The 20,501-nt window shown below is 28.5% G+C and overlaps 2 protein-coding genes across 2 annotated transcripts in view; both read right to left on the reverse strand.

Moving 5' to 3' along the window:
- LOC124495658 (uncharacterized) overlaps nucleotides 1-13,926 on the reverse strand; it is a 29,665-nt gene extending 15,739 nt beyond the window's left edge. The window contains exon 1 of the mRNA XM_075733408.1: nucleotides 12,460-13,926. Within this exon, the coding sequence (XP_075589523.1) occupies nucleotides 12,460-12,778 (319 nt within the window). The 5' untranslated portion in view covers nucleotides 12,779-13,926. The remainder of the gene's footprint in view (nucleotides 1-12,459) is intronic.
- Nucleotides 13,927-18,870: 4,944 nt separating this feature from the next.
- Nucleotides 18,871-20,262, reverse strand: LOC124495425 (uncharacterized). The gene is made up of 3 exons (XM_047058802.2): nucleotides 20,013-20,262; nucleotides 19,824-19,941; nucleotides 18,871-19,755 (listed from the first exon to the last, which is right to left on the reverse strand). The coding sequence occupies exons 1-3, from the start codon at nucleotides 20,056-20,058 to the stop codon at nucleotides 19,224-19,226; spliced, it is 696 nt and encodes a 231-aa protein (XP_046914758.2). The 5' UTR covers nucleotides 20,059-20,262; the 3' UTR covers nucleotides 18,871-19,223.
- Nucleotides 20,263-20,501: the final 239 nt, after the last annotated feature.

The raw sequence follows: 20,501 nt of genomic DNA on the forward strand, positions 1-20,501 counted from the left end.
CAACAACAACAACAGCGACAACAATAACTTGGTTAAAGTGTAAAGTATCTTTTCTTCACATCCAAAGTTTAAAAAAAAAATTCATTTCTTTCTCTCTCTCTCTCTCTCTAGCTATCTGTGTGTTTACTTTGCATTGAATAGAATCTATGGATGTTCTGTTTCTGTTTCTGTTTGAGAATCAATTCCCGGTTATCGAATGAAAAAACAAAACAAAAACAGGACAGATCCATTTATGTGTTTGTGCATTGTGTTGTTATTGCATTCCATTTAATGTGTTTAAATTGTTTCTCGAATTTTAAAAATAAAGTAGTAATTTTAAATGTTTTTTTTCTGTTTTTAAAAAAAAAATTTTCACATTTTGACCTTTACTGTAATTCAGTTAGCTAAAGAGAGAGAGAGAGAAAGAGAGAAAATCAAAAAAAATTGGTCGTCAATTGATTGTATTGAAGGTATTGATTTCCAATATAAATAGATTTTTGTTCTTCATCAATGAGCCATTTTCCAAATTTGATGAGCCGAAAATGTCCAAAAGAAGAAGAAGACAATGGAAAAAAAGTTTCAAGAAACAAAATGGCTTAATTACGTGTTTTTTTTGTCATAAAAAAAAGAAGAATCTTTCTGGTCGTTTTTCGGGTCAACGAAACGAATAGAAAAAAAAAGTATCATCATTTTTTTTTGGTTAATCTAATTTTTGGAACGATTTTTTTTTATTATTATCTTGCCACACACACACACACGAATGACAATATCGATCTGGAAATTTTTAATGTTTTTGTTTTCTGAATTTTTATTCACATTTAAAATTTCTTCAATTTAACATTGTACATTGTGCAAATTTTTCCAGTTTGGTGGAAAATTTTCCGTTTGTTTGATTGTCGAAGAATGAAAAAAGGCTAATTAAAGTGAAAAAAAAATTAGAAAATGGCGATGAAAATTTTTCTGTGCGAAAGAAATTCATTCAAATCGTTTCAATTCCGTAATTCCGTGCACAGAACACAGCGATAATGATGATGATGATAATGTAATTTTTTTTTTCATTTAGAAATGAAAAAAAAACCAAAACCAAAAAAAAAAGAAGAAATTTACATTTAGCCTTTGGCCAGAAAAACCAGTGTAAAGTCTTGCACATTTTATTTCTTTCATTGCCAATCATTACGATATTCATTTCTTATTTGAAACAAAAAAAAAAAAAAAATTTTTGTTTCATAACAAGATATGGGAAACGTACAAATATGAAAAAAAACTACAATCAAGGGAAAAAAATGTCATTTTTATACCCGTCATCATTACCATTATCATCACCATCATCATCATCAGTATTAATAGCGATGATGATGATGATGATGATGAGCAATATAATGTTTATGTAGCGTTAATAACAAACTATACACTAACCTTTTGTTCATGCTGGAACGCCAAATTGAGACATTCACAACAACAACAACAACAACAAAACGGAATGAATTGGAACAAATAACCAACATGGAAATTCAGTGACTTGGCAATAATAGCCATCCATATATATGGATTCATATATGTATATATGACAACCAATGTTCAATTGTCACCATGTCGTTCTTCATTGTAAGTTGTTTGTCGTCTTTCATTCATTTCATTGTTGTTGTTGTTATTATAAATGTTCATTGTAGCATTTAAAAATATAATATCCCATAGGAAAGAGTGTAAAAGATATTCATCTAATAAGTTAATAAACGAAGTTTCAATGGTTCAAATGAAAAGATCAAGATCGGCCATAGATCCATATATAAGCATCTTATTCATCGATAATAAGAATCAAAAAATTTTTTTTTGGCCGCTATATATGGACTGATTGCTTTATCTCAAATCACATCTGATACATTCTTAATGACGAAACATTCAACAACATGATTCTCCGCTGTTGTTGTCGTTGTCGTTGTTGTTGTTGAATAGAGTCAATTGACAATTGATATCAGAATTTTATTGCCAAAAACGGTTGTTCGAATCCAACTCGATACTGAATCAACAATGATTGTGAACAACAACGACAACAACGACAACAACAACAACAACAACAAGGAAATAAAAGAAAAAAAATCTCTTGCACCATCATCATCACTACAATCACAATCCCCGATTTGAGATGTGATACGGAATATTCCGGATTCCGTTCCATTGGGCACACACATATACACAGTTTTCACCACTATTATTATGATGACGATTTTACAAGTAATTGTATTATTAGGTAGTATTAGTTTGTTTTGATTTATCTATCTATATGGTTGAAAAGCAAGCAAAAGAAATGGAAGAAAAAATTTATCTCAATTCACTCAACACACACACACACACGTATCGAATATTATTTTTGATAAGAATTTTTCATCGATTATATCGATTCAAACATAATTCGTATTTGCTTTGTGTGTGTGTTGGTTTGTGTGTGTTTGAAAGTTTTATCCTACACTAAATCGATGTATATTATAAATGGTGAATAATATGCTATGATGATGATGATGATGATTGAATCGAATATATACACAAAGAAAGAAAGATTTAATGGATTTCATCATCCTATTGTCCAGTTCATGTATTTGTTTGTATATATATGGTATGTATGTATGTGGTGACTGTTGTTGTTGTTGTTGTTGTTCAAAAGAAAATCAATTGACATTGAACCAACAAATGAATGAATGAATGGATGAATTGATTCAATTTGAATGGCAAAAAAAAAAAAAAACAAAATGGATGCAATTGTGAAAACTAATGTACCAATGTGATTGATTCAATTAGTTTTGATGTTGTGACAAATATGAAAAACTCAACGTGTGTTTACATAACAAACAGATCAACGAATGGAATCTTAAATGAGAAATGAGATGATTCTTACATGATGAATATTCAATTGGTTTTGATCATCATCATCATCATCATCATTATTCAATGTTGAAAAAAATGATGAAAAAAAAACACAAAAAATTCTTGTTGAACTTTATAACTGGAAATAATAATAGTTTTGGCCATTTGCATTTTTTTTTTGTTTTGTTTTGTTATCATAAGTAGTTGTGGTCTTGTTTTCATTTCTGTTTTTTTTCCATATTTTTCAAGCGGCAGCTGGCATTAATGTTTTTTTTTCTGTTTTTGTTTTGATTTTCAAGAATCCAAATTTTTATTTCCAGTTCATTTTCCAAAAATATAAAAACAAAAACAAAAACAAAACTGCAAAAATTTGAAAATCATCAACTATCCCAACTATGCACATTATCATATTTCATTTGTTTTGGTTTGGTTTTGGTTCTGTTTTTTTCTTTGAAAATTTCAATGAATTTGAGGTCCACATTATATTTGCTGGACAATACCAAATATTTCGCATGCGTACGATTATGTAATGAATGAATAAATTTTTTTTTTTGTGTGTGTGTGTGTGATGAGTAGAGCAATTAAAAAAAAACTCTTGAACCTCTCAATTCAATAATTTTCTTCCACCTAAATAACAATAAATATACTGTCATGATGATGACCAGAGAGAACAGAAAAAAAACTACATTTAGAATACCCGATGGAAGATCCATTTATTACAACACACACACATACACAAAAAAAAAATTTCATTCTGTGACATAACTTCACTGTCCTCTTCTTTTTCCCCCAAGGGGTTAGGTTATGGAAAAAATTAAATAAAAAAAAAACAAATTCAACCTATGGATTCCGTAAAACTCTGTTTTTTTATTTATTGTTAATATCATTTCATTTTTTTTTTTTTTTTGATGGTTGATAGTCAATTGCTCAATGTGTGTGTGTTTATGATGAACAAATTCATTCATGACCATTATGTATAATTATCATAAATCCATGTACCGTAAATACGACACACACACACACACGAGATTTTTTCATTGGAAATGACAACAACAACAACAACGAAAATCTATGGACGTTGGTAGGTATTTATTTTGATCATCATCGTCCAGAAAAAAAAACTCGGCTACCAATCCAATTTTTTGATTCACCTTTTTTGTTGATTAATCAAATTTTTTTTTTGGCGAACAAGAAACATGAAAAAAATGATGGAAAAAGGGGGATATAAAATATGTAAATCATAAATATCGTTACACTGATGTTTGATGCAATTCAATTTCCATCATCATCCATATCAATGTGTTCGACATTATCTTATCTTTAGTTTTTTTTTGTTTTTGTTCGTTGGCAATCAATTTTCTTCTTAGCTTCATTATTATCATCGTATTGCCTGTCAATTTATTTTTAATTATTTTTGTTGTTGTTGTTACATCTTTTCCTATTCCTGAAAACAAAACGCCATTCTAGGTCTACTTTTTTTCGGGTTTGAACTTTTTTTTTCCTCTATTTATAAGAGTCACTTGAAAAACACGTTTAAATAGTTAGTTGCCACCACCATCATCACCACCATCATCATCATTGTATTGATGGGCAATTTTCTTGATTACCAAGTATCGATATATATCGGTATTATATTCGATATAATTCACCATAGTTTTCCAAAAAAGGTGCCCATCGATAATGATGATATACAAAAAGTGAAAAAAAAGTAATAATAACATATATATTTTTTTGTTTCTCTTTCTCTCATCTTCGTACTTTGAGAGTTTCAAGTATATTTCTCTCTGTCTGTCTCTCTTTTTATTTTCCATTAAACTTTCCACTATTATCTGGTTTCTGGTATCCTCTCTGTCGTAAAAATAGGCGTTTCGGGAGGCGTTTTGTTTTCAACAACAACAACAACAAAAATGACGAAAAAAAAACGAAAAACTTTTTATTATCTAAGTTGATCAATTCTTTTTTTTAAAAAAAATACTTTCTTCTCTTCCTGTATTTGTTATTAATTTTTTTTTCTCCCATTTCATTGATTCCATAATAATGATGATGATGATGATTATGATCGAAATTCATTCATTCCGTACGTATACGTATGTAGTGGACTACATTTCATAATTAATAATTTTTTTTTCTTACATTATTCCAGTCTATCATATATGTACACGATTCTGATGATGATGATGATGATGATGATAATAATCATCTGAAATGATTAATTATCTCGTTATTCGTTTCGGTTGGAAAGTGGAAAGTGGTTTTTTTTCACCATCATCATCATCATTATTATATTGAACACAACAACAAGTACAATAAATTTTTTTTTCATACATTCTACCACTGAAAAGTTGGTTTGGTTGGTTGGATTGATTTTTTGTTGTTGTTGTTTTATTTCTTTAAAAATTCTGTTCAGAATTTGAAATTTTTTTTCTCACTATTCCTTATTAAATAATTGCGTTTCCGGCACCAGAATCGTATTCATTACAGAAATGAGTAAAATTCAAGACCCATTGGATGATACCAATGTTTGACCTAAAAGATTCTCTCTCTCTCTCTGTGTGTATGTGTGTTTATGTGTTTCTGTTACTTTGAATAACCAGAAATATAACCATTTAAAACGTGTACAAATAATAATAATCTATATATATCCACATTCACATTTGTACCATAAGTAATTCCATCATAAACATTACAAAACCACAAATATATTCTATTCGTTTTCGTTTTATTTCTTGTCGAATTTGTTTTCTTTCGGTATGTATGTGTGTGTGTGTGTGTGTGTGTGTGTGTGTGTGTGTTCTAAATTCTAATGAATCTTAATCAGACATTCATTCATTCATTCCAGGCAGGCAAGCATCAGCCATAATATAAAACATTATGATGATATAGAACAAAAAACAAAACAAAACAGAATAATATTCAGCAATGATGTTGATATGATCCGTGTATACAATATACTGTATGATGATGATGAAATTCTTTACCAAAAGGGGTATCATCATCATCATCATTACTCTTTTATTATTATGATGATAGTATAGTTTTTTTTTACCGCCCTCATAATGATTGCACGTGACCAGAATCCTAGGGGCGTTAAATGTTCATCATGTATGTATGTTTTTTTTTCCAGTTATTTAATACAGTAGTTGGATTGGAATGTATTCATTTTTCGCTCTTCATTTTTTTTTTCTTTTTGGAAGTCTAAAAAATTTTTTTCATTTGTTTCATTGGTTGCACACACACACACACACCAGAAGCATTTTCATTTTATTCTTCGTTATTCATAGTTTAAAGATTCTAGAAAAATTGATGTTTTGCCTCTAAGAATGTATTTTCAATCGACTGATTGATTGATTGATGGATCGATTGATTAGGTTTGATTATCTTTTTTTCTGTTTTGGATCATCATCATTTTTTACTTCATCAAAAAAATGAACTGATTGTATATTACTAGTTTTTTTCTTATTACTTTTTTTTTCTCTTTCTTGAATCTGTCCCAATTTGACTATCGATCATAATGTCGTATGAATATGATAGGATTGACTATATCAACCATCCATCCGTCCGTGATGGTGTATCGCACACCAATACACAACAACAACAACAACCGGTGTAACGATATATGATATACTATGCATACATACAAACACATTTCATATATGAATTAGAACATAATGACAATTATGCAAATTATATGAAAATGCTTATTACAAGTAGAAAAAGAGAGAGAGAGAGAATATCCAGAATAAATTTATATTCCCATTATACATGTATGATGATGATGATGATGATGAAGCTATTAGCCCCTTTTTTATATATTATTATTATGGAATAAAGAAAAATTATAAATTCTGTATAGAGATGATTGGTTTTTTCTAATATTCTTATTTTTTTCTCTCTCTCTCTATTTCACTTTTTTTTCCATATTTCATAATCATATTTTGAATATGAGGCGACTGATTCCATAATGAATCTTTGAGCACTATGGCTACTTTCAGTTATAAAATGATAATATTGTGGTTCTATTCCATATTGGAAATCTTTTTATTAGACGAAAAAAAAAATCATTTGCATTATCATCATCAATTAATTGATCAACGATTGATATAATTTTTTTTCTTGATTAATTTCCAATTAATCAATATCGTTTGGTGGTCAAATGCGGTCATCGAAACAAAAAAAAAATTCATTAAAGAATCATCATCCTATGTAAGTAATAACAATGAAAAGAAAAAGGATTAATGGAACAATTCAATTCTCGCTTGGTCTTAATATATAAAAAAAAAAATTTCTTCCAACACCAACACTATCTATCAATGAAAATTTTTTTCGGTTGTAACAATAATAATAAACAACAACAACAACAACAAAGCAGAAAATGAATGAAAAAAGAAAGTTCAAACAAACAATATAACCAGAAAAAAAAGAACGGATTTTCGCTTATGGGCGTGTGTTTGTGTGTGCGGTTTTAACCACATTATATTACATTTTATATTATAAAGAAAATAAAAATAAATGTTATATGTACATTGTTTGGGAAGGTTTATGATACTGATGATGATGCTGATGACAATGTGATTATAAAATACACACACACACACACACACACAGAGAGAAAGCTCATAGTATTAGGGTGTTTGACCAAAAAAAATAAAAACATTAAAAAATTTGACAAAAGAATATTCTCTTATCAATGTATATGTCGGTTTTTCTTTTTCTTTTTTTTTTACTAACCATTCTACATATCATCACATTCTCTTGTGTATATGGAATGATTCTGATGCATATATGCATGAATGAATGAATGAATGAATGTATACTAAGATGGCCGAAGAAAATATTACATTTTTTCTCTCTCTCTCTCTCTCTCGTCGTCCTATTTTCTACATTTAAAGGTTATATTTTCCTTTTTTTTCACTTCAGGGTTATTTCTATTATCCAAAAATTTTTTTTGGCCGTTTGAATGAAATGAAATTGAAAAGAAAGAAAAAAAAATTCTTACCATACACAAAAGGCCGAATCAGAATCAAATTCTGTGCTAGTAATAGTAGAAATAGTAGACTGCTGCTGCTGTTATGATTATTATTTATATTTTTCTTCATTCTCCATCTCACTCTCTACTGGTGTCCTGTGTTTTTTTTTTTGTTATCATAAGGTTTTTTTTCTTATTCATTTGTTATTGTTATTTTTTGTTGTTGTTGTTGGTAAATAAAAATGAAAAAAACGGTAAAAAACGGGAAAAACTACTTTCCATATTCTGTTGCTTTTCTACTAACTAAAAAAAAAAAAAAATTCATAAATGTTGTAAATTTTCATATATTCATTATCTTAAAATGATGATGATGATGATGATGATGATGGCTGCCGTTACATGCAACCAGAATTAAAAGACCTAGAAGGAATTCATTTTTTTTTTTTTGTTACCATCCATACCAAATGAGACATCACATTTGTTTGATGATGATGATGATGATGAAAATGGCTTCTATACTAGCCCTATGGTATTGTTTTGTTTTGTTACAAAAGAAAATCCTAATAATGATAATGATGATGGCAGGGGATCATCCATATACACGGACAATGTTTTTTTTCTTTTGATAACATTTTTATCAATTTCATCGTTTTTAAATGACAGAACAAAAAAAAATATAAGAAAGATGTGTTGCTGTTGTTGTTATTGTACCGTTTCCGGCTTGATTAACCACACGCGCATGCACACAAATGAATTTTCTTTTTCTTTCAGAATTTTTTTTTGAATATTCCTTAATGTTGAATTTAACGTTTGTTGACATTGGTTAATGTTAAATTAATTTTTTTAGATTTTTCAAAAAGCCATAGTCGAAGCAAAAAAAAAAAAGTTTCAACGAAACAAATCATTGATTTGCCACAAACATACATATGCATCACCATCATCGTCATTTGAAATCAAATGAAAATATTGCTTTTTGATGCATGAAAAAACTTTCATTCGGCTTTTGAACGTTTTACTTTTCAAATTTTGTTGTTTTGTTTTTCTGTTTTTTTTTTGATTTCAATTCATAATTTATAAAAAAAAATTCTGTCGTTGAATGTGTACACTAAATGCATTTTGCCGACCATTTCTTTCTCTGTGTGCGTGTGTGTGTTTATGTCAGCCTGAAATAATGTTGATTCTAAGGATGTTTTTTTTTTTGGTGTTTGGTTTGAAAACACACACACAAAAAATAAATTCAAATGCATTATGTTGCCGTTTTTTCAATTCATATCTTTGTTATTTCACGTTGAAACATTCATTTTTATTCATTTCTTTAATGAATTTGCCTTTGATCTATAATGACTGATTGATTGGTTAATCCCCAAAAAAAACCTTGGATTTCTACAAATTTTTTTTCCGTCCACAATTCATTCATGGATCTAATCGGTGAATAAGGCAAAAAAAAAAATCTTCCACCATTGTGGTTTTTCTTTCAATCAATCAGCCAGAAGTTTTCAAATTTTTTTCTTATTTTATCGACAAAATTTGAATTGGTAATACAAATGGTCCACACGAACAAAACTTTGCCACTGCCCCTTTTTTCTTCATTCGAGATTTATATTTTTTCTTCTTTCATAATCGGCATTTATTTATTATAAACAACATTCGTATGCAATGAATTTGATTTGAACGAATATCAAGATCATCAAATGACAATCATTCGGCCCCTAAAAAAAAATTTTCTCCAGTGCTCATATTATTATTGGGTGACAGTTTGAAATGTTTGAATTAATATTTTATATGGCCACGAAAAAAAATGAAACCACAGAAAATGAATTGGAAATAAATTATTTCTCTGAAAGTTATTGTTTTTTTTTTCGTTGTCTGTTTTTGTAGTTAGTCTGTGTGTTTGGAATTGTCAATTAGAAATTAATATCATCGGTTCATTTCATTGATTGTGTATTTATTTATGATTATTACTGGTGGTGGTGGTGGTGGTGGTGGTGGTCACAAGTAAATCATGAATTGATGGCAAAAACAAAAAAAAATTGAATTCGAAATTACTTCGTTCATTCTAAAGACTTGATTTGTTTTTTGTTTTCAAATATGTCGCTCTTTTGGGACAAACAAACAAACAAACAAAAGAAACCAATCTATATAAATGGGTAAAAATAAAAATTCGTGGACATGTTTTTGTCGTTTGTTTTCATATTCGTATTCGATTCTGGAGGCAGAAATACAGAAAAAAAATTCTTCATTTTTTTCCTGCCTGTAGTTTTTTTCTGGTTTATCTTTGTTTTTTTTTATTCTGGCTTTTGAATGTTTCTCTCTCTCTCTCTCTCTCTCTCTCTCTCTCTCTCTCTGTGTCTGTGTGTAAATTCACAAACATTGTCATATCATTTCATGGTCTAGTTGGTATTAAAATTCTTTATAATTAATTAATTTTTTCTATCCATTTCTTTGTAAACTGAAAAAAAACAAATCAACCAACAACAACAAAAAAACAGAATCAAACAGAATCGAAAGAATATATATCTTGTTTCGAGTTTTTTTTCCGCTGGTTGTTGTTGTAAATCACTAATGCTATTCGAGATTTAATTAATTGCCCTTCCTGGTTTCACTGGATGGCTGTGGATTCATATTCCATTTCAGTGGTTTGAAAATGGATTGACCGAATTTTTTTTTGGTTTTGGTTTTGGTTACGGGTTTTTTTTTCTCTCATCAAACATCATTGGGTGACAATTTCTTTTAACGAAAATCATTGGTCATGAAAAAATTGGTAATGTTTTATGATTGCGAATCTTTTACATTTTATTGTTTGGTTTGTGGTTTTATGACCAGGTTAGATGGTGGCCATTATCCCAGTCGAATTACGACAACAACAACAGAATCGATTTGAATCGATAATAATCATTATTATTTTGTTTTTATTGTCGTGATCGATTCCAATGATCATTGATCGTCATCATCATCATTGTTGAATGTCAAAGTTTCTTTTTGATCAAAAATATCATTGTAGTTGTAATTGACATTCCAAATATTCAAAGTAAACATATTTTTAATTCTATTTTTTCAACGAATAATAATTAGTTTTCTAATCAATCTATTTTTTTTCTTTCTAGGAAAAAAATGTGTATCTCTCTCTCTATGGCAAATACACCATGTTAACTGATGTTTACATAATAATTAATTCCACAGCATCAAACAAACAATCCATGTGTGTGTATGGGTGTGTGTGTGTGTGTCAACAATGAGTGTCATCAACAGGAATTTTAGCGGTAAATTTGCATTTATAGTTTGTTCATCATCACAATTATTTTTTTTTATGCAGATCCGGAAAAGAATTTTTCAATTCAACAGAATTATTAATCATCATCATCATCATATTTCAAACGATTATTATTTTCATTTTCAGTTTCTTTTAAGCCTTGATGGTTTACATTCGGTTATACTGCTCTACTCACTGCTTTTTTTTCAATTGAATTCATATGTGTATGTATTTAGATTCATAGATTGTCGGGCAAAAAAAAAACGGAAATTAATACTTTGTGTGTGTGTTTACTAATGATTCGAGATTTTTTTTTCATACGGATGTGACTCAAATGTCCAATGTAATAATATTTTTCCACTGTAAATGTTATCTGTCATATATTTTTTTTTATTCGTTTCAAAATCAAATCGTGCTAGCTTGTGTGTGTATGTATTTTGAATCTTTCAAAAATTTTTTTTTTCACTGTAAAAAAAAATGTTCTGTGATTAGATTGATTTTATATTCAATTACGAACCATAAACCATCACAACTACGACAACAAAACGATTCTCATGAAAAAAAATACCCTACACACATGCATACACATTATACGCGAAGATTCACATACTAAATCGAATTATCAATGAAACAAACACCCATGTTATGTGTTTCTGAAAGAAATGTACAGAAAAAAAATGAATGAATTATAACCGACACGGACAAACAAATCTAAATAACACATTAAATATTGATGATGTGTTGTGTGTGTGTCGGGTGGGAGGGGGAAAATGGAAATCGAAAATCGTTTTGGTTATTATTCTTGATCTTATTTCATATCAAAAAAAAGAAATGATTTTCAAACAAGGTATTCTACAAAGAATGTACTTTCACTTTAATATAGAAATGATGATGATCCATGTTGCTGCTATTTGTTTAATTATTCATTTATTATTATACATACGGATTCTATTCCAAATTTTCATGATCATCATCATCATCATTACACTTAATAATCGTACTATACATGAAGAGAATAGTGATCTAGTAGTAGTAATTTCGTTGTCTACTACTATTGCTGTTGCTGTGTATGTCATTTGTATATTTCAGTATACTAATTCTTCCATTCAAATTAGGTGTTTATTTAATTTTCTCATTTCCTCTTTCACTCTCTCTCTTTCTTTCTCGTTTTTTTTCGCCTTTACTTACTTACTTACTTACTCACGTGTGTATTGTGTATTCACATTCACATTCTTTTTTTTCTCTCTCTCAACACCAATATAACCAGTTGTAATTCTGAATAATTCATTTCATTTCATTTCATTCATTTATAATAAAATTAATGATAATGATATTTCACCAAACAAAAAAACTTTGTTAAAATTTCAAATTTTGTTATTATTATTATTATTATTGCTTTACTTACAGGTTATATTCGTGAATGATGATAATAATAATATTAATATTAGTAGCAATGACATTTGTAATAAAAAAAATTTATCATGAATCCATGAATGATGATGATGATATGATCGTTTACTATAAACAATATCACATAATGGTAATTGATATAATTCATTTGGACATTGTTTCCAATCATCTGATTCTAGCCTATGATTATTCATATTCATATTGTCGATATAATGGACTGGATCAATGTTTTCATTGATGAACATTGATGTTTGTTGATTAGGTTGCTGTTGTTGCTGTTGCTGTTGTAATTTTCTTCTATTGATAATCAACATGATGATTGATCTGTAATCGTTGATATATAAATCATTTAATAACAATTGGATTGCATTCACATTCTATTCAACTATCATCATCATCATCACCAAACTAAACCGGTAATGTTGAGCCAAGATTTCATGATTCTCAAAACAATGATGTTTATGTAGAAAAATTGCATTATTATTGATGATGATAATCGATGACCCGTACAACAACAAAAAAAAAACATATAGTTCAAAACACCCACACATACACATATATATACACGAACACAAACTAACGAATAAATAATAAGATCATCATCATTACTATATATAATCGATAAAAAATAATGATGACCATTTGGTTACAGTTTGATGAATTCAATAGAAAATAAACTTGAGAGAGTGAAAAGTTTTTTTTTTCGTTTCTCGATGAAAATTCCGTATGACATAACATTTGTCATTTGATAATTGTTTGAATGCAAAGAATAGTTTGTTGTCGTTGTCGTTGTTGTCATTTGGTGGTCCAATAAATACACACATTCTATTATTTACTGATCCAGATGATGTTGACCATCATTATTAGTGAATAAAAGTGGGTTAATTATCCATTTATAACAATCAACTATCAGATCCATCACACAAGTACACCATCATTTCACAATGAACACCCATGTTTTTTTTTTGTTTTTTTTGGTTTGTCAAATAAATATTCATTGCTCTGTAGTAGAACTGTTGAATTTATCTTATCATCATCATTATCATCATCAGGCTATCGGTTGGTTGGTTGGTTGGTGGATTTTTTTTTTTACACAAACTAAACTTTTCACCACTGAAATATACTGTATGTTGACTTGATTTTTTTTCAACAAATGTAAATGTTGTTTTTGTTGTTGTTGTTGTTGTTGTTATTCATTGGAAAAACAAATAAAATTACACATTGTAATTTTGTTTGTGTATGTATGAATATATATCATCAAATGCAAACACGCACGCATTGAGAATGAATTTTTTTTTTGCTGCATAAAGTTTATTTTTTTCTAAAAAAAAACTAAACGAAACAAACATAAACTTGAATGGGAAAAAGTTTTTTTTTCTACTTTCATTCAGCAATTGAATGATGATGGTATTGGTGGTGAATGAATCAAGAATATGACGTCCTGTCTGTTGAACAGTCTACTAACGACTGATTCTCTAGATGAATTGTACTTTTATAACAAATACCCGACCAAATAGCACACGGCCCGAATAGTCATTTTTACTAACTGAGAGTGTGTGTGTGTGTGTATGTCGATTATATGTAAAGACATTCTCTCTCTCTATTCACAGAATAAAATGGTTGCTTCCTATAGCTGTCTAGCTTCATTAGATTCTAGTTTGTATTTGGATTCTTCATTCCTGTATAATAATAATAATAATAATGGTGGTGGAGCCAGATTCATTTCAGATATAAGGAAAAAAAAACACACGAAATGAAAGCCAAATGCATTAAAAATTCTTTGCGTACATGTCTCTCGACAATTTAATGTAATGACCGAATGAATGAAAAGAAGAACAAAAAAAAAACGTATCCAAAAAAATTTATCAATTCATTAAAAATAAACACTGAAAATGGCTGTAAATGAATAATAGCTAATAATAATGCTCACATTTTTTTTTCGTTTGTCAACCAATAATAATTTGTGTTTTCTGTTGAAATGACAATATTCATCAATCAATTGAAATTAATTGATTGATGAATATTTGAATTCATTATTGGTAGTCAATCAATCGGTGTTCTTACTACCTAATGTGGTAATAGTTTTTTTTTTTGGCCACTATAAATCCAGTTATTCGGATTTTGATTTTCAAACTGAAACAAAAAAAAACCAATTATATTTAGCGAAAGCAATTATTTCGGATTGAAAAAAAATTTTTTTTTTTCGTTGTTCATCTTTGATTATCTCATCATCATGTAATGGTCGAATTTTTTTTTTATTTTTTTGTTCAACTCACGTATGGTTTCCAAGTTAAATGCTCATCATCATCATCATCGGATAGACATGAAGGCTGTTGTTGTTGTTGTTTACTTTTTTTTCATCATTGAAATTGACATATAAATGTTTTTTTTTACCATTGTGTTCCATGTGATCCAACAAGAAAAAAAAATCCAAAATTCTTGCCTGTCACGATCCATTGATACGTATGGCAATCACTTTAATTTTTTCTTTCTTCTCTTCTCTTCTCTTGTTTTTCAAGTCGAATGATGATGGCCATTTTGATCAATTAATTTTGTTGATAAATTTTCGTTCCAGATTTTTAGATTCCGTTTTTTTTTCTTCATTCTCAAGATTTGCATTAAAATCACAGTGTTTTTTTGCCATTCATACCAATTGGTCATTTGGGTTCGTAATTAATTCTACTTTGTTTTTCTCCATCCAAAATGGTTTCCAAACACAGACTAATCATTTGCTGGCCAGAATATTCACTATTTTTTTTATTCTTTGTTTTTTTTTCTCAAAAATCAATTTAAAATGGTAGAATTAGCCCATAGATATTTCAATTTTAAAACATTATTCTTGTTGGGCTAATAACTTTTGGCAACTACTTGAATAAGATTTTTGTTGTCGTTGTTGTTGTTGTTGTTTTTGTTTTTTCCACTGAAAAAAACTAAATTAAAAATGATCAAAGAATGAAGAATCTTTGAATTGAAAAACAAAATAATAAAACAATGGCCAAGAAACAAAACAAAAACAAAAAACATTACAACTTTTGTGAAACATACAGAATTGGTGCCAGAAAAAAAATGGAGAATCTTCTTTGTGTGTGTGTGTGTTTGTGTGTATGAAAGAAAACTTTGATTTATTTTTATTGCCGACTAATGGATCTCTATCCTTTTTTTTTCTTTTTTTTTCGCAATCCGTTATCGTTTTGGTTGTTGTCGTTATTACTATTATTATTATTATTGTTGTTGTTGTCGGTGGTGGTGGTGCTGGTGGTTGATGTATAACGTTGTTGTTGTTGTTGTTGTCTAAATGTTTCAAACAACAACAACAAAACAACAAAACCAAACATAGAAGCGAACCAAATACACATTTTTTCGACAAAAACAAAACAACAACAACAACACACTTAACTGAATGTTATGTTATTATAACATGATGTTCAACTTGCTCATTTGTCAATTCCTTGATAATTCAGCAACAAGAAATAGCAAAAAAAGATGTGAATATAATAGAAACACAGACCATCATCATCAACCGAAAAACAATATTTAATCCAAAAACAAAAAAAAAAACTTTAAATGTATCATACATTCAATATGGTATAAATGGAGTGAAAATGAAAATGTGTTGAAAATTGTTCGAATCCTTTTTTTTTGTTTCTGTGTGTGTGTGTGTGTGTGTGTGAATCAATCATTTTTTCCATTCACTCTTTTGTTTCAACGACAATATAAATATAAATAAATAAATAAAGTATGAGATGAATTTTTGTTTTACACACACGCACACGCACTCGCACCTGACGCATCTCTCATTGTTTATTGTGTTTTTTTGTATTTGAAATTCCACCGATCATCATCATCATCACAATAAATTGTTTGTAGCATAAATAAAAAAAATTTTTTGATGACAAATTATTCAACATGAGATGATTTTTCATTGATTGTAAATGGAATGCCAGCCAAATAGCATGATATTCTTTCTTTCAATTCTCTTATTCTGTAAAGAATTTTTTTGTTTGGGTATGCATGAATTATTCTGTGAATGTGTCTTATTTATATTATTATTACCATTCAACATTCATGTAGTTTGATAATTAAATCACTTTGTTACATGTTTATTGGTATTGTTGGCGTTTTTTTTTCATTTTCTCTCAATCAATGACCGGCAAAATGATTGTTTTTGTTCTTTCCACTGTTTTTGGCGTGATGTTCATGTAAGAGTAAAAGTTATTATTGTCAACAAACAGCAACAACCTTAACTCAATTAGTCATATTCAATTTTTTTATGGTCATCACCATCATTGAACTATTGAACGGAAACATTTTCATATCAATTGGAAAATTATTGCAATTTGTACAAAATTATTGTACCCTACATTGATATTGATTTCCATGTTTATTACGGAAAACAAAAAATTCTCCCCAATTTCTCAATCATCACCATCATCAATCGATAATCAAAACGAATGGATGAATCACAATTTGTTGCGATTAATTTAAAATTGATTATGAGTGATAATGTGTGTGTGTGTTTGTCATCAACGATTGATACAAATTTATCTTACCAAAAAAAAAAAAAAACTTTCTGCATACATGCATCATTTTCAACTTTTTTTTTTGCCAATGAATCAATACATTTTTTTTGTTGTTGTTGTTGTAATAGTCGATGGCCATTATCCACAATGTATGATGATGACGATTACATACATACAAATAACTGTACCGAAATTTTTTTGAAATTTTATACATTTCTGATCCGTTTTTTTTCATCAATGTATTGGAAATTTCTTTTTTCTCGCTTGCTTAATGCTTTCAAAATGTGTGTGTTTTTTTCTCTTAAAAAAAAGTTTACATTAATTTAACCACTTTATCTCGTCAGAAATTTTTTTTCTTCTTCTTTTTTTTCCATTTTTTTTTCTTTCATTGTCGATATCAGTGGAAAAATTTTCATCCAATCATTGTGACAGTAAAAGTGTGTGTGTATAGCGATTATACTTGACTAAGAATCGACTATTACCAATAGGGAATTTCAATTCGACGAAGCGGATGTAATAGGTAACTGGAACCATTTCAACAACAATGAAAGAAAAAAAAATAACGATCCACCAACTAAATTCAAAACAGAAAACATTGCTCGAACATCATGTTTTGAGTCTGTGAGTATGGAGAGAGAGAAAGTAAAAATAAGTTAAATTTCGGAATAGTTCAATTTGAAAATAATTCAAAAGTGTAAGAAAATACTTGGATACTTACATGACATAAAATGAAACAGAATGAATAAAGAATAAAAAAAAGACGAACAAAAAAAAAGAAAAAATTCTTGACAGGGGAAAAAATACTCGGTTATACACGGTATACTTTTTTTTTGTTTCTCATTGCAAACCGATCCACAACCGACAATACCAATTGATGATGATGATGATGATAAAACATTTTAAAAGTTGTGATATATCCCATATTTTCACTGAAATGATTCCAATGATTCCATTGATGATGCATAACATTTTTAAACGAAATTTTCATACAATGAAAAACAAGACAAGATGGAAAACATTTATCTAATTGTCAAGTATAAGTTGTTTAAGTAACTCTTTATCATTTTCAATCGTTTGTCATCAATTGATCATTTCAACAAAGAATTCACTATATATGTGTTTGTGTGTTTGGATCACGCAATTTGTTTAAAGAATAATAAAAAAAAAATTCGTTCCAAAATGTCGTCTTATTACACATTTTACCTCGAATTTTTTTTTAGTGTTTTTTTTTCTCTTTGTTCAAACCATTTTAAATAAATGGTAGTAGTAGTAGTAGCTTGGTTACCAAACCAATTAAATTCTCGACGATCAACATCCACCAACAAGATGAAAAAAAAACTCTACGATACAGAATATAAAATGTTCAATTTTTTTTCACCAGAAAAAAAATAACCATTTGTATGACAATTTTTATTCTGTATGCCTCGCTAGAATTTCCACCTTAGAATGTAGCAGTCTTTTATCGAATTTTTTTTTTCGTTGTTGTTCTCTTCTTACTACCTATATTAATGTCTCCTACCATTCAATGGCGTGATGATAATTAGTAATAGTTGATGATATATATAGAACCATATATATATTGTCGTTTTTATTCATTCAAAATTGTGGCACAAAGTAAAAAAGACAATATTCAGAACAAAAAAAAAGTTGACTTGAATTTTTTTCCCCTTTTTTTTAGTTCTTTCTTGTTTCAAAAAAAAAAACTTTATAAGTACAATACAATAAGCTTAATGGAACGACAATTTCAAGTGCCGAACGAACGAACGAATGAATGAATGAATGAGATAACGAGTAGATGAAAAGTATCGGCCGAAAAGATCTTTTTCTTTTTTCTTTTCTTTTATTCTCGTGAATCAGAATATGGCAGAATATAATCATTATTATGATTATGATTATTACCATAACAGGATTCTTTATTCTTTATACTTTCATTACTTAACATTACATTATTATTCAATTACAAATTCAATTTTTTTAAAAATTCGTTTTGATAAATTTCAAGTGTTTCGAAAAAAAAATTAAAAAATAAGGATAAGCTGAACTATTGGAAAATTTTCTAAAATTCAACTAAACAAATTCTACGTTTATATTTCATATATTTTCTTAAAAAAATTTTCTTGGAAAAAAAAGTCAATCATGAAAATGAATTTACCATTTGTCTTGTTTATGGTTGTGTTTTTTTTGTTTGTTTTTCTGGTAAAAATAGCAGTGTTTCATCGTTATCATCATCATTGAATGATTAACCATCTTTCTTTTCATCTTGTTTCGGCACAACTTCTACTGGTTGTGTTATTTGTTGGAAAAATTTTGATAATGAATTTGTCAATGAATTAATCGATGATGATGATGATGATGGTAGTTGTGGCTGTGTATCCGTTGCAATGAAATATTCATTATTCGATTGTTGTCGCAATAGGCCATTGAGTCCAGCCGATGCATCTTTACCAACATTTTGTGTTTGACTGCCGAAATTTTTCATAAAATTATTAATCGAATTCATTGCTTCATTAAAATTTTTACTAATCGTTTCGGATAGATTTGTTGGATTCAATGTTTCACTGATTGAACTCCATGCACTAGTAACAGTATCGGTGATACATGTTTTTGTATCAAAATTTTCACATAATTTTTTCACAGCTTGCATTGCCACATTTGATTCTAATGAATTTAATTTTTCTTCATAATGTGATTCTTGACAAATTCTTGTCGATCTTGCCACTGTTACGTAAGCTTTTACACCTTGTACACATAAATCATAACGTGCATTTTTACTGTAAATAAACAAACAAACAAAAAAAAATCATTCTTTTTCACAACAATTTTTCAATCAAATACATACCAACAAGCATTTTTTGGATCCAAACTATCCATCGAAATAAGTGTTGATCGAATAGCTTTACAGCTGTCTATCATTGAATCCAGAACTTTGTCGCAGGTTTGATTCTGTCCATAAACCACTATGAGAGAGATAAAGAATTTAAACGACAGTATAAATCACGATTGTACATTGTATAATTTCCGTTCATACCTGCGATGAATAGCATTAAGCAATAAAAAGATACTTTAATCATCATTGTTGTTTGTTGATGTTGTAGAAAATTCTTGAATTAACACACAAAATGAATAATAATCTATGCTCGACAATGTCCAAATGTCTTGTGACTATATTATTAAGATTTGTATAAATAAACCAAACTAAACACACAAACACACACAAACACTGAAATAAAAAACAAACCAAAATGTTCATGTTTATCATATAATTTTATTATTATTATTACTTAGTTTGGAAAAATTTTCTTTTCCTTTTATTGATAATCGATGGTAGTGGTGGTAAATAAATGATGATGGTAAATAAATGTTATAACACATATCACATTCGCTGATTTTATGAAAAAAAACACATTCAAACCTTGAAATCTATTTGCTATATTAATCATCATCATTCATCATCATTTTAAAATCATAAATGTTGATGAATAAGCAGATTGCCAATATCGATAGCTTTTTTTTTTGG

This window comes from Dermatophagoides farinae, chromosome 8 (genome assembly GCF_024713945.1).
Source record: "Dermatophagoides farinae isolate YC_2012a chromosome 8, ASM2471394v1, whole genome shotgun sequence".
NCBI classification, from domain to species: domain Eukaryota; kingdom Metazoa; phylum Arthropoda; class Arachnida; order Sarcoptiformes; family Pyroglyphidae; genus Dermatophagoides; species Dermatophagoides farinae.